This window comes from Vulpes vulpes, chromosome 10 (assembly GCF_048418805.1).
Source record: "Vulpes vulpes isolate BD-2025 chromosome 10, VulVul3, whole genome shotgun sequence".
In the NCBI taxonomy this organism is placed as follows: domain Eukaryota; kingdom Metazoa; phylum Chordata; class Mammalia; order Carnivora; family Canidae; genus Vulpes; species Vulpes vulpes.
Window position 1 is genome coordinate 80139308 of NC_132789.1, and position 25219 is coordinate 80164526.

A 25219-nucleotide genomic window follows, 5' to 3' on the forward strand; every position below is an offset into this window, starting at 1 on the left:
GACCAGGGGTTATGAACTATGCTCTGTCTTTGTTAATAAAGCCTTATTGGAACACAGTCATTCCTATTCATTTACATGTTGTTTCTGGCTGCTTTCATATTAAAAGAGGAAAGTTGAGTAGTTGTGACTTGCATACTGTAAAATATTTACTGTCTGGCTTTTTACAAAAAAAATGTCAACTCTTGTTCAAGACTCTATTCTGTTTTATTAATATATTTACATTTCTGTCATTAATTGTGATGTTTGCTATAGGTTTCTAATATTTGCCTTTGATCAGATTAAGAAAGTTTTAAAAGATTTCTAGTTTTCTAATTAGTTTTTTTCTCTCTCATTTTAACCAAAGGCGGATGTTCATATTCATTTCTGACATGGAAATGAACTTACTTTTTCTTTTCTTTAGTCCATTGGTTGTGTGAATTATTAAGTTTTGAAATATAAGCCATCTTAAATTTGTAGTTAAACCCCAATTTGTTGGATTACAGTGTTATTTTCATACTTTGCTGAATTCATTTGCTAACATTTATATATTCTCTATAGTCTCTAGTGATTTTTCGTATATTGACTTTATTTAGGGTAGTGGTGTCCTATTCTAATCTGATTTGAGTATCAGAATTCTCTTATTCTCAGGAACACAGTCAGGGCTCTGTTCTGAGGTTTCAGGAAGCCTTCTATCTTATGCTTAAATAACACAATTTCTTGAATATTTAGTAGAAATTTCCCATAATTGAGATTGGTCTAATTTAGGAAGATGATCTTTGACTACCTTTTCAATATCTCTTATAGTTATTGATCTATTTAGATTTTCTACTTTCTTTTGAGTCATTTGGTAATTTATGTTTTCCTTGAAAAACACCCATTTTATTTAGATATTTATATTTATTGATAAAAATTAAAAGACAGTTTTCTGTATATTTTTAAAATCTCTATCTGTAGTCACAATCTCTTTTCTCATTTATAAATTTTGTTTTGTCTTTTCTCTAATCAGGCTCATAAGTGGTTTGGTGTTTTCAAAGAACCATTTTTCAGTTTTGTTAGTGATTTATTTTTATTTTTCACTTTTTTCTTTATTCCATTTCTTTAATTTTTTTTATAACTTCTTTTAAAAATTTTCTTTAAGATTTTATTTCTCTATTTGAGAGAGAGAGAGTGAGCACAAGAGCTCCCACCTGAGGGGGCAAGTGGGGCAAAGGAAGATGCACAGAAGCAGACTCCCTTGCTGAGCAGGGAGCTAGACGTGGTTGGGAGTGGGATGTGGTGGAGGTTCAATCCCAGGACCCAGGGATCATGACCTGAGCCAAAAGAAGACACTTAAGCGACGAGCCACCCAAGTGCCCCTCTTTTAAACTTTTAATAGTTTTGATGTTTTTTTCTAACTTTTTTCTAATTTCTAGTAATTTGAATGCCTATTCATATATTTTTTGTTTTATTTTCTATTAATTGCTACAAATTTTCCTCTGCTTATGGCTTTGGCCATATTCCATAGGTTTAGGTGTATAATACTCTTATTGTTACTACTTTTCATTAACTCTTTAACCCAAAAGTAATTTGACATAAATTTGTAAAACTTTCCAAAGGGAAAGTTTTGTTATTGTTGCTAATATGTAGTTTTATTATATTGTATTAAAAAATATGTGACCTGTTGGATTTCTCTTTTTTGGAGATTGTTTTTGTGGTGTATGTCAGTTTTTGTGATTACTCCATAGGTGTTCATAAAGATTTTAAGTTCCTGATTGATTGAGTACAAGGTTCTTTATTAAATCACTGTTTTACATTATTATTCAAAGCTTTTTTATTTTGTGAGTCTGGATTGTATCAGCTTCTGAATGACATGTTCAAACCTCCTAATATGATTGTGAATTTACTGTTTGTACCATCTATATCTACTTTTCAACCTGTGTGTATGATTTTGTTGTAGACTTATCTTTTGTAAATAGGAATAACCATTGATCACTATGAGCTAGTATAGCTTACTGGCTGGCATCCATTCTGATCTGTGTCAGTCTATGCCACATCAGTGGCATAGTATTAAAATAGTATTGTATTATCCTTGCTGTTAATTGGTTATAGCTGGTTTCAGGGTTCTTTTATTTTGTTTTCCTTATATACTTCATGCCCTTGAGAGAAGTGTTTTTTCTTACCTTTGTTTTTTGTTTTCCATTTATTCTGTTTGTTGTTGCTTCTCTACCTCCAACCCCCTGCCTTTTCCTGCATTTGCTGATTTTAAAAAATTAAAATGAGGTGAATATTTGTGTATGTATTTGTGTTTGTTTGTGTTATATACAACTTTTATTTCTCATTCTGTGAACTGTCAGTTTATGTCCTTTTATTTATCTGTTGTGTGATTGTTTGTAATCTTGATCTTGTAGGAACTTGTTACATTAAGAAAATTTTGCCTTTTTCTGTGATATGTACCAAATTTTTTTTTTACAGAGTGTCTTTCTTTTGACATTGTTTTATAATATTTTTCCCCTAACCATCTTATTAACTGCTTTCCATAGACTATGCTTTGGTTATGTTTCATTTTCCTTTTTCTTGATTTACTGTTTTTTTCTTCTAATGATTTGAAAGCTAAACATGCTAATTCCGTGCTTGCCTTAGTAGTTGCTCAGAAATTATCACATACATTTAAACTGAAAAGATCTTGTCATCTTTGAGAATAGATTAGTCTTTACTGTCTTTTGCTTATCCCCTTTTCCCATATGTTCCTTGTATTCTTGAGTCTTATTCCAGATTATAATAACTCTAAGAAGTTAATTTTTTGGTCAGTCTTTATTAATGATTATTTAGACCTCACAACCATACTTATAAGCATCAGTTTAAGCATATTACAAATTACTGGTTTCTTTGTACTACAATTTCTCTTATTTCAGTGTGTTCTTTCTTGGATTTCTTTTTATTTTTCTGGAATAATATCTAGAAAAATCATTTTCTCCCAAAACAATTTTATGGCTAAATTCTGAGTTTTTTTTTTTTTTTTTAAGATTTCTTTATTTATTTTGGGGGAGAGGGGCAGAAGGAGAGGGAGAGTCTAAAGCAGACTTGGTGCTGAGCAGGGAGCCCAACACAGACCCAATCCCATGACCCAGAGATCGTGACCTGAGCTGAAATTGAGAGTCAGACGCTTAACCAGTTGTGCCACCCAGGGACCCCTAAACTTTGAAACTTTATATGTCCTAAAGTGTTTTAATTTTGCCCTCATATTTGAGTAATAAATTGATAGGAAATATATTCCTGTAAAAGTTATTTTGCTCAAAACATTGGAAACATCCATGTCACAGATGAAAAAAAAATTTTTTTAATTTTAAATTTTACTTATTTTTCATGAGACAGGGAGAGAGAAAGAGAGACAAAGACACAGGCAGAGGGAGAAGCAAGCTCCATGCAGGGAGCCCGATGTGGGACTCGATCTGGGGTCTCCAGGATCACACCCTGGGCCGAAGGCGGCGCTAAACCGCTGCACCACCGGGGCTGCCCCACAGATGAAAAATTTAATGCCAGTTTCTAGAGTTTAAAAAAAAAAGCTACAGGGATCCCTGGGTGGCACAGCGGTTTGGCGCCTGCCTTTGGCCCAGGGCGCGATCCTGGAGACCCGGGATCGAATCCCACGTCGGGCTCCCGGTGCATGGAGCCTGCTTCTCCCTCTGCCTGTGTCTCTGGCTCTGTCTCTGCCTGTGTCTTTGGCTCTGTCTCTCCTTCTATCTCTCAAGAATAAATAAATAAAATCTTAAAAAAAAAATAAATAAAATAAAATTAAAAAAAGCTACGTAGAGCTTTGCTACATTATAGTGTGAATGTTTTAAAAGAAAAAAAGTTACAAAGGAACATTTGTAATATATCTCACTTATATATATGTGGATGTCGAAAGAGAGAGAGAGGTCAGAGGATATTTAGCAATTATTGCCAATAGTGATTGTCCTAGTTATCTAGTACCATGTAGTCAACTCCCCCAAAAGTTAGTGATGCAAAATGACAACAATTTATTATGTTCGGAGACTCTGCATTAAGCATTCAGACAGGACACAGCAGTGATGGCTAGGCCGAAGATGTAAAGGCCTAATGGTCACTCCCACATCTGGTGCCTCCACTGAGATGACTGAAGGCTGAACTGAACTGGGGCTGTCATCCTAGGACACTTCCACTCCACTTGCACATATTAACACCACTTGGTGTTTTTGTGGGAGTTGGACTTACGTGGTGCTTCAGGATCCCAAAACCAAGTGTCTAGAGTGAAGCTGCCTTCTGTGACCAAGCTTTGGAAGTCACCTAGTGTCATTTCACCATACTCTAGTTGAAGCAGTCACAGGCTTGCCCAGAATGGAGAGTGAGGATGGACACATAGACCCTACCTCCTGATGGGAAGAGTGTCAGAGAATTTGCAGCTATGTTTTGAAACTATCACAGCTGTAATAGACAAGAGTGTTGGTTAAAGGATGACAGGAATGTTTTTAAAAATTTCTTCTATTCACTACTGATTACCCCAGAAGAGTAGTGTTTGATAAATATGTGTTGAATGAATGAGGAAAGGAGTTTTTGCTCTCTCAATGCTTTTCTGTACTATATGAATTTTTCACAATAAGCATATATGATCTTTATAAATAGAAACAAAAATCATATAAAAGGTATATATTATGTTAATGTTTTAATTTATTTCATGATATCCTAGATATTTGAATGATTTCTATGAGTTGGAGCTACAGCATGGTTCTGGTGTTGTGGGTTGGAGCATTCCAGTGACCAAAGGGATTGTGCCTTCTCCAAGAGAATCCCACACAGCTGTCATATATTGCAAAAAAGATTCTGGAAGTCCTAAAATGTATGTCTTTGGTGGAATGTGTGGTGCTCGCCTAGATGATCTATGGCAACTTGACTTAGGTAAGCTTACCTTGATTTAGGCTCAGGAATTGGTTATGATTGATAAAGGCAAATACAAAAATTGCTATGGAAAAAAAATTTTTGATTGCAGTGTTTATTGAGTTACATTTAGATTTATAGAAGGCACTTGTGGCCAGCTCTGGAACAACAGAGATATGATGCAAATGGTTGCTGGTCAATGAAGTTAAACAAATGAATGTTTGGCTTATGACAGTAACTCTCCTGTGCTCCTTATAAGTAGGGTCTCCATATGTAATGGTTTGCCTGAGATGGCTCTGATTTATGCTTATTGTCCTGTGTAATTTTCAGTAGTACCAATTATCACTCTGTAAAGTGTCCCTCTTGGGGATGATCAAATTTATATGGTTACTGTGTCTCCAGGAAATGTAGCATTAATAACATTATGGCTGGTCCATAAAAAAAAACATGGCTAGCTTTTTTTAAAGAGATCCTAGAAGTGAGTGAGTGGAGGGTAGGTGTGTCTCACTTTTGACTACCTTCTACACAGTATGTTCTTACTTAAAATGTTAAAATCCCTAGTCTGGTTATAATTCAAAGTTGGTGGCACCCTAAACACACTTCTCCTTTACAAATACTAACATTCAAATATAAATAGATTACTATAATTGGCTATTTATGTCAGCTGGAAATGTTTATTTTAAGATGAAGTTCATGTAATGGTTTTGAAACACTTTTGCTTCTTTTTGATAAGTCCCTTTTTATTTTTTTAAATTCTTCAAGGTGAGGTAAATTGCTATTATTAAACCAAATTGCTAATATACTTATTTTTACTTCTAGAAACTATGTCTTGGTCAAAACCAGAAACTAAAGGGACAGTGCCACTTCCACGAAGCCTTCATACAGCCAGTGTTATAGGAAACAAGTATGGTTTTTGTTTTCCACTTTTTTTTTAAACCAACTCAAGAAAGATACAAAGAGCAGTGCTACCAATTTCTTAGCAATAGATTATTGAATTTAATAATATTTTATTGTGTTTACTAAAGCTAAAATTATAAGCCTATAGAAGCTAAAATATTTACTGTGCCAATTTCTTATCCTGCTGCCTCTTATATTTCTGTATATTTCTTACAGTGCCTTGCTCAGAGTAGGTAGTAAATGTGAGGCAGAGTGTTCTGACACTGATCTGTCCTCCATTGCCAGGTTTGACACACCAAACTCAGTGTTTCATTTTATTTATTTTTGGTAATGCTTGATTTGTATTCAGATGTGTACTCAGTATGTATGTTTGATGATTGAACTTGGGATGTCGCTATGGTTGGAATGTAAACTCTGTAACCAGATTGCCTGAATTCAAGTCTCCAGTTTTGGTACTTGTCATATATGATCTGGGGCAAGGAAATTTAATCTGTCTGCACCTCAATTTCCTCACATATAAAATATAGATAATAATAAAACCTATTCCACAAGGTTGTCTTGAAGATTAAATGGATTAATACATATGAAATGCTTCAGATGGTGTCTGGTACATAATGAGCACTCCATAAAGGTATTACTGTCATCAACAAGTTCCCTATTTGTGCATTATTGTGTAAATAGAATTTAATTAAATATTTTCCTTGTGTAGGGACTTTTTCTTATAAGTAATGTTTTAGGAAACAACTAGAACCTCATTAGTTCTTTTTTAAGAATAGAGTGCCTGGGCAGCCTGGGTGGCTCAGCGGTTTAGCACTGCCTTCCGCCCAGGGCCTGATCCTGGAGACTCAGAATTGAGTCCCACATCAGGCTCCCTGTATGGAGTCTGCTTCTCCCTCTGCCTGTCTCTGCCTCTCTCTCTCTCTCTCTCTCTCTCTCTCTCTCTCTGTCTCTCGTGAATAAATTAAAAAAAAAAAACAAACTTTAAAAACAAAAAAAGAGGGGTAGCCCCAGTGGCTCAGCGGTTTAGCTCCGCCTTCACCCCCGGGGCTGGATCCTGGAGACCAGGGATCGAGTCCCACGTCGGACTCCCTGTATGGAGCCTGCTTCTCTCTCTGTCTGTCATAAATAAATAAAATCTTTTTTAAAAAATAATAAAAATAAAATAAAATAAAAACAAAAAAAGAATAGGGCGCCTGGGTGGCTCATTCAGTTAAGTATCTGCCTTCAGTTCAGGTCATGAACCCAGGGTCCTGGAATCAAGCCTCGGATTGGCCTCCTCACTTAGCAGGGAGTCTGCTTCTCCCTCTCCATGTTTTTGGTCCCTTTCTCTTTCTTTCTCAAATAAATACATCTTTGGGGGAAAAAAAAAAGGAATACTCTACTTTGTTTAAAAAAATAGCCATAAAAAAATCTTAGTAAGATACAGTTTTTATTTTTTTTTATTTTTTTTTTAAGATACAGTTTTAGAATATCAGAACCCTTTTATAAAATGTAGTTTTTCCATTGGAACTCTAATATGTTAAATAGAAAGAAAATAGAGCTTCTCTTGTTGGCATAAGGTCACATGGGCCCTAAGCTCTACCTGATGAACCTTTCTCCTTTAGCAGCCATTAGGCATGTCTCAAGAACCCTTAGGGCCCTGAGGGACATAGTTTAAAGTATTTTATTTGAGTGATATCAGTGACCAAAGTTATAAGAGACTTAATCCTCTTTGGGTACTGTATGCATACAACTCCAAATTTGATTTTAGGTGTCATAGATCATTTGACTGTCTTTCTGACTGAGGTATACTGAGTATATTATACATAATGATTTTCAAAATAAGTGAAATATTCCCCATTTTAACTTGCTGGAGAGAAATAATTTGATTCTGTATTGCTTCATGAAATTGTAAACTTTTCAGAGGAGACCTCTTTATTCATTATCTTATTCCCATTATCTTGATCATGATAAGTGAGTAGTCCTGAAGCTTTGAGTCAACAAATAAGAAATTTAAGTCTATTGTTAGTATTTTAAATCTTAAAAAAATTAAAGCTTTAGTAAAAAAGTCAACCACTTTATGTTCTCTCTTTTTGTTGTTCAGGATGTACATTTTTGGTGGATGGGTTCCACATAAGGGGGAGAATATTGAGACTTCACCTCATGATTGTGAGTGGAGATGTACTAGTTCATTTTCTTACCTAAATCTTGGTGAGTATTTTAAGAGTTACTTACTGAAATATATTAATAAAATCATTTTTGTTACTTTATTTTTTAAGAACAATAGAGTAGTCATGGATATTTCTATCTTATAGATACAGCAGAGTGGACCACCCTGGTATCAGATTCTCAGGAAGATAAAAAAAATTCAAGACCAAGACCAAGAGCTGGACACTGTGCTGTTGCAATTGGCACTCGATTGTATTTTTGGAGTGGAAGAGATGGCTACAAAAAAGCACTGAATAGTCAAGTTTGCTGCAAGGATCTTTGGTATCTTGATACTGGTAGGTAAGAGTATTCAATAAATAAAAATTTTTCCTTCAGGTAAATAAATACTTGAGCACTACATGTCTCTTGAGATTTAGTGTAAATGCTACTGCGTCTCTCTTCCATAATTAAAAATGAATGGAAGAAATATTATATGTAGATACTTCCCACTCCAGGAGAGTTTCTTAATTTTCCTGTCCTTGAGTGTAAAGGACAGGATTTAGTGACTCTCTTCCAAAGCACAGAACATGAAAAGGGACCAATAGTAACTTAACAGTGGAAAGACCTGGAAAACACCAGCTTGATCGAGTAGTCAGTCTTAATAAAACTGGTGATAGTCACGTTGAATCATTTACCCCTGCCTCTAATATCATGTGAGAAGAAACTTCACTTCTGTGTTACCCCAAAACCCATAACCTTACTCTCACTGTGAGAACATACCAACACACCCAAATTGAGGAACATCCTAGACATTCTACAGAGTATGTGAACCATACTTTCCAAAAATTTAAAAGTGATGAAACATAAGGAGAGTGAGAAATAGTCACAAATCAGAGGAGACGAAGGAGACATAATGACTAAATGCAGGGTGGTACCCTAGATTGGATTGGAACCAAAAAAACCCCACATTAATTAGAAAACTGGTGAAATATGAGTAGTCTGTAGTTAATAGTATTACTCCAGTGTTAATTTCTTAACTTTGACAAATGTGTTAACATTAGAGGAAACTAAAGAGTATATGGGAACTCTGCATTTTTTTTTCTGTAAATCTAAAAGTACTCCAAAATAAAAAGATTTTTAAGAAAGATTTAGTTAGGGGTGCCTGGATAGCTCAGTTGGTTAGGAGTCTGCCTTCTGCTTGGGTCATAATCCCAGAGTCCCAGGATCAAGCCCTGCAACAGACTCCCTGCTCAGTGGGAAGTCTGCTTCTCCCTCTGCCCCTCACCCCTCTCATGCATTCTCTCTCTCTAAATAAATAAATAAAATCTTTCTTTAAAGGATTTATTTATTTATTTTTAAAAAGCATGAGAGAGCATGGGGTGGGGTAGAGAGAGGGAGAGAGAGAATCCGAAGCAGACTCCTGGCTGAGTGGTTGAGCCCCAAGATAGGGTTGTGTTCACAACCACAGCCAAAATCAAGAGTCAGATCCTCAACCAATGAGCTCCCTGTTAAAAGGGATTTCTGTAAAAGTGTTAGAACATGAAAGAATTTTAAATACAGAACTTATCCATTTTTCAAGAAATATTTACTGATTGACACCTATCAGGAATTGTTCTAAATTGTTTTACATGCTGAGATGTGAAATGCTACAGCAATGAGAGACTGATAATGTCCCTGATGTTAAGAATGTATATTCTTAGAATGTGGGCAGCAGGATGACAGGCACTAATCAGACAAATTAATAAAATAAGTTCCGTTTCTGGTAAGCATGGGAAGATAGTAAGATAGAACAGTGAGATAGTGATGAGAAGTACTGGAATGGAGAAATGAGGTTAACTTCAGAGTAGGTATATATGAGATGGCATTTGGGTTATAATCCAAATGGAGAGAAGACGCTATCCATGGAGAAAGCTGGGAGAGAAACACTGTAGGAAGAGTCAACAGCAAGGACAGGGCCCTGCGTTAGGAATATATGGCACATTTGGGAACAGATTTGAGCTGATTGAAAAAGGAGAACATAGGAATGGAGGTTAGAGAAGTGACCACAGGACAGATCATGTAAGGCCATGAACATTGTGGTAGAGTTTAGGTTATGAAGTACAAAGATAGTTTATTTATTAGTTTGAAGGAGACGTGTTGTGATCTGATGTACATTTTGGAATGGCCACTGCAGTTGTGTGGAAAATAAATTGAAGGTGGGCAAGAGTGCACACAGGGAGACCAGTTAGGAGACTTTCACAGGAGCCAGAGAAGTCTTAGACTACAGCAGTGCCAGTGGAGATGGGTAGAAGTGGATAAATTCAGAATATGTTTTGGAGTTCTTGAAAGAACCGACTGATGAATTGGGTGTGACATATGGTACAAAGAGAAGAATGGAGGATGAAGTTTTTAGCTTGAGTAATTTGGTGGTATTTCCATTTACTGAGATGGGGAAGACTGAGGAGAAAACCAGTTTGTGGAGAAAAGAGTTCCATTTAGACTATACTAATTTTGAAATAAGGAGATCAAAAACATAGTCAATGAATAAAGAAATCTGGAGACCAGTAGAGAAATCAAATCTGGAGGTGTAATGTGCGTTGTTAATGAGAAGAGAAGATTATAAAACATACTTATGAGTCCAGGTTTTTTTTTAAGGGTATAAACAGAAAAATCTGGAAGGATACATTGTGTACCAAAGTTTTATCTAAAAGGTGAGATTTAAAAAATAATAATAAAAAAATAAAAGGTGAGATTAAACATTTTCTGAAAGGTTTTTCTTTAATCTGTATTTCCTATAGGAGCATGTATTGCTTTGGTAATGTAAAAACAGTTTAATTTTAAAATTAATTTAAAAAGTAATAAATGGAACAACTAAGTTAGAGACTAAAATATCTTCTATGGAAGAAGCGCATACTAGCAAGCAGGAAAGAAATCTAGAAAATCCACCTTACTGATGCATCTTTGAAATTGAGAGTTATTTCCTGAAGTCCGAGGATAAACTTCAGTCTCTGAGATTGAAAGAAAAATGTGCGTGTATAAATTTTTCTTGGCAGAGAATACATCACTTTCAGCAGATTGTCTAAGGGATCTGTAACTTTTAGAAGGTTAAAAATTATAGACTGGCCAGTTTTCCCATAAACCTTTTCTTTAGAAATGAATATCTATCTAAAAGTAATCATGGCCACAATCATAAGGTCAAAATTTAGATTTTGCTTCTCGGTAAATTAACATTAATTTGGGGGATTGGAGAAATGAAGGCTCTTCATCTTGCTTTTTTTCCCACTTTATTTAATCTTTGTATATTTGATAACATTTAAAAGAGTGATTAATTCCATAAGGCTTTTTTTGAAAAATAGCAGTCCTTTGCTCCCACCTTCCTCTCATTTTCCTTGCTTCACAAGCATCTACTTTCAACTCCATTAAACAATTATTTTGGTATTTACTTCCATCTTTCCATATAACATGCATATATTGTTATCTTGATTTTTTTCAGTTTAGGCATAAAATGCTCACTTTTTACTATGGAAATTAAGGATTTATCTCTTCTTTCCACCATTCCTCACCTCTCTCCTATACACCTCTCCTACCCCCATTCTCTCAATATGGTTATACCATAATTTTGTTAGATGAGTATTCATTGTTTACCTTATGACCATATAAACACTGTTCACAGGTGAGCCATGTAGAATTTTGTGAAACTTTTTTTGTATAACTTTTTATTTACCATAGATTAATAATTGTCACTTTTGTTTATTATAGACTTGTATGTATCTACCACTAATTCAATCCATACTGTGTTATTTGTTTAAATCTTCTCTCATTATGGTTAGATGCATCAGATATTCTATCAGATTTCATCGTCTTGAAGAAATTTCTCCTGCTCCAATCTGGGATGGTTGTCCTCCACAAATCAAGCCCAGCTATCATCTTGGAGTCTCCCTTCATCATCTTCCTGGCGATATCTTTTGCCTCTCACCTGTGCCGGATTCCCGGTTTCCTGGATCCCATATTTTTCCCGTCCTTAGTTTACTGTTTCATTTCTTGTGGAACACATCCCAGGAAAAGGGTGCATAGGTGATAAATTTATTTTGAGATTTCACATTGTCTGGAAATATGTTCCATCTTTCTTACACTTGGCCATTTGCATAGAAATAGAATTCTACTTTGGAAGTCATTACCCTTCAGGATTTTGAAAGCATTGTTAAACTGTATTCAAGCTTCCATTTTTTTGTTAAGAAACCCAAACCACGGGGATCCCTGGGTGGCTCAGTTGTTTAGCGCCTGCCATTGGCTCAGGGCGTGATCCTGGAGGGCGTGATCCTGGAGTCCCGGGATCAAGTCCGGCATCAGGCTCCCTGCATGGAGCCTGCTTCTCCCTCTGCCTCTCTCTCTCTCTCTCTCTCTCTCATGAATAAATAAATAAATAAAATCTTAAAAACAAAAAAGAAAAGAAACCCAAACCACTTCTAATTTTTGTTCCTTTTAAATGTGATCTTCCCTCTCACCCTTGATAGCTTTCAGGATTTTTTTTTTTTTTTTTTGCTCCCACTATTCTTAAATTTCATGGTGATGTGCCTTGTGCATCTATTTTTAACCCATTGTGTTGAGTACTCAGTGAGTCCTTTCAATCTGGAAACTCATGTTCTTTAGTTCTGGAAATTTTCTTAATTTATTGCATTGATTTGCACCCTTCTGTTTTCTCTATTTTCTCTTCATGTAAATTCTGTTATGTGGGTGGTGTACCTCTTGGACTTGTCTTCTTGTTTGCTTGTATGGGCTGTCTTACTTTAAGAAACATAAACTGGACTATGAATAGGATTATGGAGAAATCCAAATGGGGAATAGTTGAAGGAACTGTGTTTACTTATCTTCTAAAACACAGTCATCAAATTTTTTCTGTAAAGAGCCAGGTAGTAAGTATTTTTGACTTTCTAGACCATATAGTCTTCATTATAACTATGCAATTCTGCTGTTGTAGACGAAAGCAATCATAACTAATACATAAACAAATGATCACAGCTGTGTTTCAATAAAACTTTATTTACAAAAACAGCCCATAAGCTAGCCAGTTTGCTGACCCCTTCTCTAAAAGATACAGAGATAGGTATTAGACTAGTTCTATAAGAATTACATTATAGCTTATAGATAATCAACTCATTAGAAGAATTACTTTTCTTATATAACTGTCTAAAGATGGAATGTACTCCTCTAGGAATTGTGAGTTCCCTGAGTTGGTAGGTAAACAAAAAGACAACAAGGATATTGTAGAAATAATTTTAGGTTAATTTCTTTTTCCCAGTTCTAAAAGTCTATGATTGGTATTTGTTTTGGAATTTTGGAAATGTTGGTAATATTTAATACCAAAGTAATTATTTGTTTGGGGTAGTACAAGTTTTGATAAGAGTGTAGGGGGGCACTTGATGGGATGAGCATGGGGTGTTATGCTATATGTTGACAAATTGAACTCCAATAAAAAAATATACAAAAAAAAAAAGTGTACTAACTTGAAGAAGTTATGTTTTTCCTAAATATCATGTCCAAATTATCTTTGGTAACATTGACAGTGTTTCTAACATGTATGCTATTGTCTGAAAATTGGTTCATAAAATTAAAAACTTACAAAGAAGGTAAAATAATGTAGCTTTAACTATAAAATACTTGGTTCCCTTCTCCCCCTCACTGCTATGATTAAACATTTCTTTCTGATTCTAATAACTCAAATAGCTTGGAACCAGATTGTTTTGTTTGTAGAACTATTTGTATAAGGAATTAAATAAATAAATAGAATCAGAACCCCAAACTGTTTTCATTTGACCTACGATAGCTATGTTTATCTGAGTAAATTTTCTCTCTCTTGGTAAACAGATGAAATACTCATTGCTAACATTTTCCAAGCCCCAGGCCCACACAAACTATATAGGCAAACTGTTGATACATTTGAAACACCAATGTTTAATATCAATATTGTTCTTTAGAGAAACCACCGGCACCATCACAAGTACAACTGATCAAAGCCACTACCAACTCTTTCCATGTCAAATGGGATGAAGTGCCTACAGTTGAGGGCTATCTTTTGCAGCTGAATACAGACTTGCCGTACCAAGCTGCATCATCAGATTCTTCAGCAGCACCAAATATGCAAGGTAACATAATTTCACCTTAAAGCATGCATGCTCATGCTTTTTTTAAAAAGTTACTGCAGGAAAACCAGTGATTATGGCCTAATTTAAAAAATCAAATAGGTTGCATTTCAACTCTGAAGCTTACCTGTCTTACCATTATAATGTGGTAGAATGCATAGATATGTAGGATGGAATGTTTTTTTCTACAGTTCATTCTGATGTACTTTCTTAATTTGACATACTACTTGACTTCAGGAGATGGTTTTAATTAGCTTTCATTAGTATTTCAGCTTTTTTCAAAAGTGTTTTTGTATAGTAACAGGCACTTAGTAAAAACATTTGATTTTACATGTACTTTTAGGATTGTAGTCAACTATTAAGCAAGCTATTAAAATAAACTTTGATAAAGATACTACTTTTTAACCTTTAATACATAACTTTTTAGAAATCCTTAATTGTAATATATTTTATTGAAGCTAATTTAGAGCGTCGTGTCAGTCTGAACTTTCTTATCCCTACAGGAGTCAGAATGGACCCTCACAGACAAGGCAGTAATAGCACCATTCCTAACAGTGTAAGTTAAAAAAAAATTATGATGGCAAATGAATGTTTATGGTTAGAATCCCAATTTTTATTAATATTTTTAGTATATTACCCTAGGACAGAGGTTCTCAACCCTGTCTGCATGTAGAATCACCTCTGAGATTAAAAAACAAACACACACAGAATCCTAAGCCTTTCCCCAGATTTAGTGAAGCAGAATCTTTAGGATGATGCCCAGGTAACTCTGGTTTTAAGGAACATTCCATAGATCACTATGACAGTAGCCTATATTAAGAACCCCTAACCAAGAGATTAAAGTCAACCCTCATTACACAGCATCAGAGGCTAATCCATTATAGTTTATACTTACAGTATCTTGAAATCTGTATCTTGACATTTGTAAATATCATACACATTTTAAATTTTCCATATCCATTGAAATATGGAATGTGAAATATATTTCTTTACTATGTACTTTGTTGACCAAAGAATGAGTTGCTAAGTTGAGCATTGATGTTCGTGAGGTTATTTTTTGTTTATGAAGTGCTTCACAATAGGTATTTGTAGAGACTAATGAACAAGCTTCCTAAAATTTACACTGGTTTTATATGGCAAACTGCTATTTAAATATACAGTAGATTCTTTTCAAGGAAAATGATAGGTATAAGTGCATGTGTTCTGAATATGCCTGTTATGGACAAGTGTCTTTAAGGCCATAAGAAGTTATAACTGACTCTAGAGTTCTAATTGATAATTAAGATAGAGATAAAAAAGTAACAAAAACAGGTAGGTAAAAAGGGGGCCACATATTGGGGTTTTTGAATGAAGCCAGATCACTTTTATGGCTCAGTAGAACCCTAAATATTGCTATATAGTAACTGATATTCACACTGATAACTTGAATTATCAAAAAGTTTAAATGTATTCATTATAGTGTATATAAGAAGACAGAAACAGAGTTAGAAGATTCCTATCTAAAATGTTTAATGGTAAAGAATATTGGTATGTGTATGTATTAAATAGTAATCTCTCTTTGGAAAACTTAGTCATACAGAATAGTTCATTTGCTTGAACTGAGATTTTATTTTTAGGAGTCATCAGATCTTTAATACCCATATTGACCTTGTTAAGAAAATTTGACAAAAATGTTAAGCTTGTTAGCTTTGATGTTGTCTCCTTTGTTACATACATATTTACTTGAATATTAACTACCACTTATAAAAATGTTGTGGTTTTTTTTTTGTTTTTGTTTTTTCTCAAAATATACCCTCTCATTCCCCTTCAGAACTGGTGTTTTGAGAATAGAGATTAAGTGAAGAAATTGTTCTCTTAAACTATTGTAAAATTTAAAGAATAGCCCTATACAAATTAAGAGTATAATTTAAACTGTTTTATATTTTGGTAAATTTATTTTCAAAAGCATTTAAGTTGTAAATTATTTTCTTGTTTTTTTTTATATGTATTTCAATTTAATTGAACATTGCTTGCTACAGTAAGCTATTTTATTTCTTATAGGTCAGTGATAACAGTGCAAAAACTGAACACACAGCTCTGAAAGGAACTTCTGTGAAAAACAGACCAGATCTCAAAGCATCAAGTGATTCTAATGCCACTTTGCATTCATCTTTGGCAGCTAATGCTTCTAATCATAATAGTTGTGTCGTGGATGTGCTAAGGAAAAATGAAGGTATAAGGATGGCGTTTTAAATAAAGCTAAAGCTTTTTATAATAATAGGGAATTTTAGTCTTTGGAGAAATAAATGTCACATGGTTTTGATCCATTTTCAAAATAATAATAAACCTACTGTATTGACCCTCGTTAAAATGATGTCAGGGTACTAAGGAACCACTTAACCTGAATAGAAATGCTTAGTTAATGAGCTATGGAATTCAGGCGAGGCAAGCTCTTGTGTGACATTTGTTGTATGACATTTGAAGTTGGCCAGTGTGTTCATTGTCCCTCTCCAATTACTGTATTTTCTTAGCACTTAGAACTATCTGAAATCATTGGGCAGGGATTTTCTTGTTCATCTTTATTTCCTTAGCACCCAGATCCATGTCTGGTTAATAGTAGCCACTTAGTAAATATTTGTTTCTCAAGTAACTGGATTATTCTCAGAAAGATAGTTCATTTATAAGAACTGTTGGTTACATTCATGGGACAGCTTGTAATTCAGTGAACCCTATGTTTAAAATGAGTTCATTTGAGTATCCTCATGCCATTTGAGATACATTAAGCATTATGCCTGATTTTAATATATGAAATTTATATAAAAATTTATATAAATTTTATAAATCTCATTGTGATAGATATATCTGTGACATAGAAACATGTGTTTGTATTCTTTTTTGAAGATTCTATTTATTTATTTGACAGAGAGAGAGAGCACAAGCAGGGGGAATAACAGAGGGAGAAGGAGAGGCAGGCTCTCTGCTGAGCCAGGAGCCCGACACAGGCTTGATCCCAGGACTCTGGGATCATGACCTGAGCTGAAGGCAGAAGCTCAACTGACTGAGCCACCCAGGCACCCCTGATTGTATTTTTAATTTGATAAAATCTTGACAGCTGATATAAATCTAAATCCTCTTCAATGATGGAAACTTAACATGATGAATATTATTTCACGTGAATATTTTTCCTCATTTCATTATATGTAGAAAAGGAGAAGTGTTGTTTTCTTGATTTTCTGATAGAATCATTTGGTCAAAATTATAAAAGCCTGGTCCTGGGCCTCCGCTTATCTTCCTTCTTCCCTCCCTTTCTTCCTTCAAACAGAGAGAGAGTATAAGCAACAGGAGTGGCAAGAACAGGGGAGAAGCAGACTTCCTGCTGAGTGGGGAGCCCAATACAGGGCTTGATCCCATGATCCCTAGATTGTGACTTGAGACGAAGGCAGATGCTTAACTGACTGAGCCACTCCAGGCACCTACTTCTTATAATGATTTTTTTTACGTCTGTCTTATAAAGAAGTTTATACTCTTAAAAACAAAAGGAGCTTTGAGATTTCAGAATCTTAATGTACTCTAAATCCTAGATCGGAAAGCAGTTTGGATAAAATTAGTACTAAGCAAATGTGAAAACTAGAGTGGTTGTACAGTGATAGTATCTGGCAGATCAAAGACATTCAAATATGTGAAAGAATGGCTACCCAATCTCAGGTTAACAGGAGATTGGACTTTTTCTCTGTAGTTTGAAAAGCTATATGTTTCCAAAGTGGGAGAGTGACATGAGTAGTTGTTTAGAAAGAAACTCTGGCCTCACTATCAGAAGAACTATAGTAGGAAATGATTGGGGGACCTGTTAAAGTGTTCTTTTAGGACTGTAAGAGACACAGAGACTAAAGCAGTGGGTAGGATGGAGAGGAGAGAATATATTATTTCTCAGGCTTTTAGAACCTAGCATCTCTTATTAGCCTTGGAAACTAGTTGGATGTGTGAAATAAAAATGAGTTGACCATGACTCCCAGTTTTGGGGTTGGAAGGTCAGTGGATGACGGTACTCTTTATCAAGATGAAATGTAAGAGCAAGAACAGACGTGGGGGAAAGGTAAGTTCAACTTTGAACTTAGTGTTTTTGAGGCACTTGAAGACCATATTGGTAAAGATTTCTAATAGGCAGTTGGATACTTAGGTGTAGACTCTAGGTGGTAGCTTTGGCTGGAAGTACAACTTAGAAGTTAAAGGCACCTGGGTGGCTCAGTGGTTGAGAATCTGCCTTTGGCTCAGGGTGTGATCCTGGAGTCCTGGGATCGAGTCCTGGATTGGGTTCCTTGCGGGGAGCCTGCTTCTCCCTCTGCCTATGTCTCTGTTTCTCTCTGTGTCTCTCATGAGTAAATAAATAAAATCTTAAAAAAAAAAAAAAAGTTAAGAGTATCTAAAATATAAGCTCCACAAGAGCAGGGACCTTGTCTGACTTGTTCACTGTGAGATTCCTAGTGCCTGGCACAATGCCCAGGACATATGTATTTGAGAGATATATGATTTGTGAATGGTAGTTAAAGCAAAGGAAAATGTGTCAATGAAGATAAGAGAGGGCTTGGGAATACCTGCATTTAAAGAGTCATTTGAAGAGAAGAAACCAGCTAAAGAGATTGAAAAGGGGTTGCTAGGAGGTCAGGAAAAGAACCAGAGATTGGTGTCCTGTTTCTTCCAGGCATCACAGATTGTGACTATATATTTATTGTGTTTGCATGTCTGTCTCTACCACATCATTATAAGTTGATGAAGTATTAACCATGCCGCTTTGTTTCAGCATTGTAGAGACAAGTACAGTATCTGTAAATAGTAAATCTTCAGTATTGTGGAATGAGTAATTATAAGTCATAGAAAGAAACGGCTTCAAAAAGGAGTATGTGGTCAGCATTGTTTACATTGCAAAAAAGGTCAAGTAAATAGAAATCAAAAGGCATCCCCTAGAAACCATTGACATTTGCCAGAGCCGTTTCATTAACCTAGTGGGTTAGAGACCAAGTTTGAGGAGGCCAAGGAAGTAGAGACTGCTCTGAAGGGAATCAGTGAGGGGCAAAGGTAATGGGAGATTTGTGGAGTCAAAGAAGTTGTGTGTTTGTTTGCTTGAGAGACTTGATAATGTTTATGGATTAAAGGCCAAAAACTACTAATGAAAAAGAATCTGGAAACCTTGAGAGAGAGGACTGATTGATGAAAGAGGGTCCCAAAATATGGGGAAGAAATGAGACCAAGAGCACAGGAGGATAGATTATCCTTTCTCAACAGAGAGGTCAGTTCATCCTCTGAAATGGAAGAAAAGACAGAAAGTTTGGGCATAATCACAGACATGTGACTTCTATATTTTTCCCTAAAATGGTAAGTAAAATATTTGATCTACGATTTAGGGAAAGTCCGAGAGCAATGATTCAGTGTTTAGAGTGGACAAAAGAGCTGAGAAATTGGACATCTGTTATCTATGTAGTGCACTTTATTTTTCTAAACATTTTATGGCTGGTGGTTAATTCATGCAAATGACATTAGTGGTACTCATGTTTATAATTTTAAAATTGAAAATACGAAGAATTGTATGACAAGAACCATAAGATGGCACATTTATTGAGGTATTATGTTAATAATTGATCTTTTCACTTTAATTTTAGGTCCTCATACTTCAGCATATATAGGTGTTCTAAGTAGTTGCCTGGACTTAAGAACAGTAGTCCCTGAAACTTCTGTATCCAGTTCTGTTTCCAGCGCACAAACTATGGTAACCCAGCAGACCATTAAAACTGAATCATCCAGTACAAATGGGGCAGTTGTTAAAGATGAAACTTCACTAACAACATTCAGTACCAAATCTGAAGGTTTGAAATGTATTTCGCATACTGTATTTTGAACCATTTTTGTATATAAATTCATCAGGCTTATTTGTTTGGATGGGGATTGCATTTCATCTTGGATTGAATTATATATAAACAGATAAAACACTTAATTAAAATTATTCTGTAATATACTCTGCCGCCTTCCACAAAATATTTAAAGCAACACACACTGAAATACATTCAGAATGTATTCTCCTACCATGAATATATTCAGCAAATTTTTTTCCCCATAGAAAAGATTCATTCTTTAGACTATGGAGTAACAATTCTCCCAGCTTGATTTCTGTTTTTGTAAATTCTCATTTCATTCTTTTGGAGTAGGACTTGTGTTTCATCTTTGGTAAACGTTCTCTGCAGTTCTAGCTAGTCATCAAACCCTTGAGAAATGAACTTTGTAGATTAGTTCGAGTTAGAGGGTTCATATCTAATTATTGTGCCTTTCTCCTTCTGGCTATTTTTTGTATGTTTATAAATTATATTTTAATGTGTCTGTTTGGTAAGTGATTACATAAGTCTTACATGATGAATTGTTTGGTTTTTAGTTGATGAAGCATGTGCGCTGCCTGCAACTAAGATCAGCCGTGTAGAAGCACATGCTACAGCGATGCCGTTTTCTGTAAGTATATGACCTGAAGATCATATGTGTTTACAGGTGGAATTCTGAGCAACTTCAGCATGAATTCATGAAAAGATTCTTTGGTGTCCTCTAGTAATGACTTGCCAGAGATTGAGAAATGAAGGCTTGAATAGGGAAATGTTTACAATATAATGTTAAGTGAAAAAGGTGCATAAAAAATTATACACATATACACATATATATACACTGTGGTCCCAATTTTATTAAAAAATACACGTGATACATTCTCTTTTTTTTCTTTTTTTAAGATTTTATTTATTCATGAGAGACAGAGAGAGAGAGAGGCAGAGACACAGGCAGAGGGAGAAGCAGGCTCCCTGCAGAAAGCCCGATGTGGGACTCAATCCCAGGACCCCAGGATCATGTCCTGAGCCCAAGGCAGACGCTCAACCACTGAGCCACCCGGGCGTCCTGATACATACATTCTCACTCTCATGTGAGTCCACACATAATTCACACTACAATACCAGATAACTCTCTGCAGGCTGTGCGGCCACAGATAAGTTTTACTTTCCTCTCTAGACCTTCAGTATTTTTGTATAGTTAAATGTGCTCTTTCATAATCAGAAATACATGTCTGTGTGTGTGTGTACATATATATGTATATACACAAATTACGTTAATGAGTAAAAGGACACGTTACAGAATATAAAACTCTAATGACCCTATTGCTAGCTACTTATTAGGAGAACAGTAGAATATTGCAGTATGGGGTTAGATATACCTACAGGGTAGCCCAGTAATCTCTGACTTTGGGTTGTTTTATGAAAGGCCAAAATTGGTCTGCATGGCACCAAATTTAAAATGCTCAGTATGTACCTCACAAATATACCACAGTTGTTATAGTGAGGTAAATATAAGGGTCATACATATGTGTATATATACTTTTTAATTTATTTAAAAATTATCAGTCATTTCAACTTTATTGCTATGAGCAAGAGTTTTTATTTGACTTAATATTTACCTCTTAGAGACACCTAACTCTGGAAAATGAACAAGGGGTAGTGGAAAGAGAGGTGGGTGGGGGGTTGGGGTGACTTGGTGATGGGCAGTGAGGGGGGCACCTGGTGGGATGAGCACTGGGTGTTATGCTATATGTTGGCAAATTGAACTCCAATAAAAAAGTAAAGAAATAAAATAAATAGTAATAGAATCTTCAGGAATTGTCTGTAGTTTTAATTTTCTTTCAATCATTATTTTATGGATTTTGATCATATATTTACCTTATTCAGCATTCATCTTTCCAGAATGTTAAGTCCTAGTGTTCTTAGACTCTCCTCAGGGAGGAATTATTAAAGGGAACTTTTTTCTCCTAAATCTATTTTGCAACACATCAGCCAGAATGGTATTTGTTATTTCAGTTGGAGCCAGTTGTTTTATAAAAATTGTTGAAGAGAGTTTTTACAACTTTAAAAATGAAAAGTTTAAAGATATTCCTTTAAAAAAAAAAAACCTTAAAAGACTTTTCTAGTTAGCTCACTTTGTCATATGTGATAGCTTAAATAACAAATAATGTGAATTATAAGCATGTACCTCTGCTATTATATATTTAAGACAGAAATAAATAACTGAAGTGCACATTTGTTTTGAGCTTCTGGAAACAGTGTCTCATTTATAAAGAAGATGGCTTAAAAAGGTTAGTTCCAGGGATAAGTATTCCCTTATCACTAAAAGTAGCTTAAGGTAGAGGAAGTTTATTTGTTTTAAAGCAAGGTAAAAAATGTAAAACTGTTTAATCTGCTCCTCTTTAGTATATACTAAAGTATATTCAAATTGCATTTTAGTTTTGAACATTTTTTCTCCTTTTAGGTTTGGAGAATCCCAGGTATTTCAAGTGCAAAGATCACTGAATTTCTGCTAGTTGTTTTTGAATCTAGAAATAAGCCAGCTTGGAATGAATTTTTCCTTATTTGCTCCTTCTGGAGCAAGGTATAATGTCACACTAAAGGGATTACATTTTCTGAGAGAGTCTCTGAAATGACAATGTTCTATAAAACAGCTGGCATTTTAACATATCACTGATTGGAAAGCATGCTAACTCCAGCTAGGTTGATAGTACAGAGCTACTGACTTGGAGAATGCCTGTCACTCCCTGTGTTTGAATTGGCATCCCTGTTTCACTGTCAGTTGACCTAATCTGTTAAGAGTTTATTTACTTATGAGCTATTAATGTTGTGGTGTTTACCCATATACCTACTTGTAAATCACTGCATGGATTTATTAAATCTTGAAGTGTCTTATATGCACAATAAGAGTCCTGACAAATTTTTCTTTCTCTGAAATTAGAAGGAGACTCCTTCAAATCCAGTGGCCACAATGAAAGCAGGAGAACGACAGTGGTGTGATGTAGGAATTTTTAAAAATAATACAGCTTTGGTGAGCCAGTTTTATTTGCTGCCAAAAGGAAAGCAAAGCATCTCAAAGGTAGCTATTGATATATTTCCCACGCTGTGGGTTATAAGTTTCACGAATTAGATCTTTTTTTAAAACCCTGATTCAAATCGCTTGAATGCATGAAATTGGGATCTGTTTACAATCTATAATTGAGAATTTTATATGCCTCATTATCTTGTATTCCTTTTTAAGGCACTTCTTATGGAACATATCATAAGCAGGTCACTTAAAAAACCTTATACAATCACTGGGCTGGATTCTGAGTCATAAATTATATGGCCTAGCCAGTATAGATAAGGATTTTCAAAAATATCTCTAATTTTGTAACCTGGTGTGTTTAGAGGATGGGGCATTTTTTTCTTACTAAGAAATTTTTTTAAAAAAAGATTTATTTATTTTAGAGAGAGAAAGAGCATGTGTGCAAGTGTGCACATCAGGGGAAGAGCAGAGGGAGAGAAGCGGACTCCCCACGGAACGTGGAGCCTCTATCTGAAGACCCTGAGATCTGATGTTATGACCTGAGTAGAAATCAAGAGTTGGACGCTTAACCATAAACTGAGCTACCCAGGCATCCCTTTACTGAGAATTTTTTAAATTCTCGATCTCACAATTTAAAAAATGTAAAAGCCCTTGTATGTTATTGAATACAATCTAATTTCTCTTAATTCTGAAACCCCTTAAAGAAGAACTCACATATATAAAAGAGACGTTAACCCTTAGAATTATGAAAGAGGTGACAGCTCCAAAGCACTTTGAACTAATTTCTTTTTGGCATGGGATATTTCAGAGAGTGAATTGCTTAGACCTGGACAAATGAAGAACTTACCATTTGTCGTTACATTTTAGTTTCTCCAGTATTACTTTTGATATCTTTTTCATACAGAATTCTTCCAATTCTTGACAAAAATAGAAATCCTGGTAAATAATTCATTAGTATTATACCTAATGAAATTTCTGGCTGTAGTTTAATTTCACATATAAGGAAATAACATATCTAAGGACTAATAACTACTTGTTTTTCCCCAAAAGAAAAACAGAGCATTAAATTTAAAACCAGTAAACTTTGGTTTGAATTATTAGTTCCTGTGCTCAACAGTGTGACTTTGGACAAGTCATCTATTTAACCTCTCTGAGACTCAGTTACCTCATCTATAAAATAAAAATGATATAGCTCCCTTAAAAATGGGAATGATGCATTAGCACTACCAGTCTCATGGTGGTACAGTGAGAGTTAGGGAGAACATGTAAACATTGTTTGAAAGTTGTCAATGTTATGAACTTCCTACCCAGAGTATGCAGTCCAGTAATTTAACATTTATTCAGCATTTACTGAATATTAATTTTTAAAATGATATATACTACATGCTAGTCACTTTTCTGTCATTGTTCCTGGTTAGACTATTTGAGAGTAATTCTTCTGAGATCTGTACTCTAATTAAGTTTACATGGATAGTTGTTACTTTGTTTATAGTGGTTGTCAGTGTTTTTCTACCTTCATATTCTTCATGTGCAGAATACGCTTACATTTCTCTTTATAATCAGTGGTTTTTAACTGGAAAGAGCACTTTTTCCTCTGGGTAAGAATCACCAGTTTATGGGCTTAGTTGCTTTTGGATTGGAAGGATTATTCCATGTGTAAAAAATGGATATAAAAGTGATTTAGAACCTTAAAACAAAATTCATTCTTTTAAAGTGTTCTTGTTTAATGAAAAAATGATTAATTGCACCTTTTGACTTTTGCATATATTACATTTTAGATAGGAAATGCAGACGTACCTGACTACAGTTTACTTAAGAAACAAGACCTTGTTCCAGGCACAGGATACAGATTCAGGGTTGCTGCCATCAATGGTTGTGGAATAGGCCCTTTCAGCAAAATCAGTGAATTTAAAACTTGTATTCCCGGTTTTCCTGGAGCTCCTTCTGCAGTCAGAATTTCAAAGGTGAGATGTCAGGTCAAGCCATGGTGATTTAATTATTGATATTTTGTACATGAAGTGAAACTGTCAGTTTAGAGATTCTTGTTAATATCTGATGAGAGATATCTAAAAGGGATGGATTAATGTACACCTGAAACAAATGTAATATGTGTCAACAGTACTTCAATTAAAAAAAAAAAAAAGTTAAGTCTTAAAAAAATAAATAAATGGCATGGAATTAAAAGTTTAAAAAGGGCAGCCCCGGTGGCTCAGTGGTTTAGCGCTGCCTTCGGCCCAGGGCGTGATCCTGGAGTTCCGGGATCGAGTCCCACATCGGGCTCCCTGCATGGGGCCTGCTTCTCCCTCTGCCTGTGTCTCTGCCTCTCTATCTCTGTGTCTCTCATGAATAAATAAATAAAA

The 25219-nt window shown here is 35.1% G+C and overlaps 1 protein-coding gene across 1 annotated transcript in view; it reads left to right on the forward strand.

The window, feature by feature from the left end:
• The window catches only part of HCFC2 (host cell factor C2), a 34459-nt gene that overhangs the window by 5140 nt on the left and 4100 nt on the right, over positions 1–25219 (forward strand). The window contains exons 4-14 of the mRNA XM_026013009.2: positions 4664–4872; positions 5671–5755; positions 7832–7938; positions 8043–8231; positions 13830–13997; positions 14498–14550; positions 16035–16206; positions 19628–19831; positions 20392–20465; positions 22773–22910; positions 24638–24823. Coding sequence (XP_025868794.1) covers positions 4664–4872; positions 5671–5755; positions 7832–7938; positions 8043–8231; positions 13830–13997; positions 14498–14550; positions 16035–16206; positions 19628–19831; positions 20392–20465; positions 22773–22910; positions 24638–24823 — 1585 coding nt within the window. The remainder of the gene's footprint in view (positions 1–4663; positions 4873–5670; positions 5756–7831; positions 7939–8042; positions 8232–13829; positions 13998–14497; positions 14551–16034; positions 16207–19627; positions 19832–20391; positions 20466–22772; positions 22911–24637; positions 24824–25219) is intronic.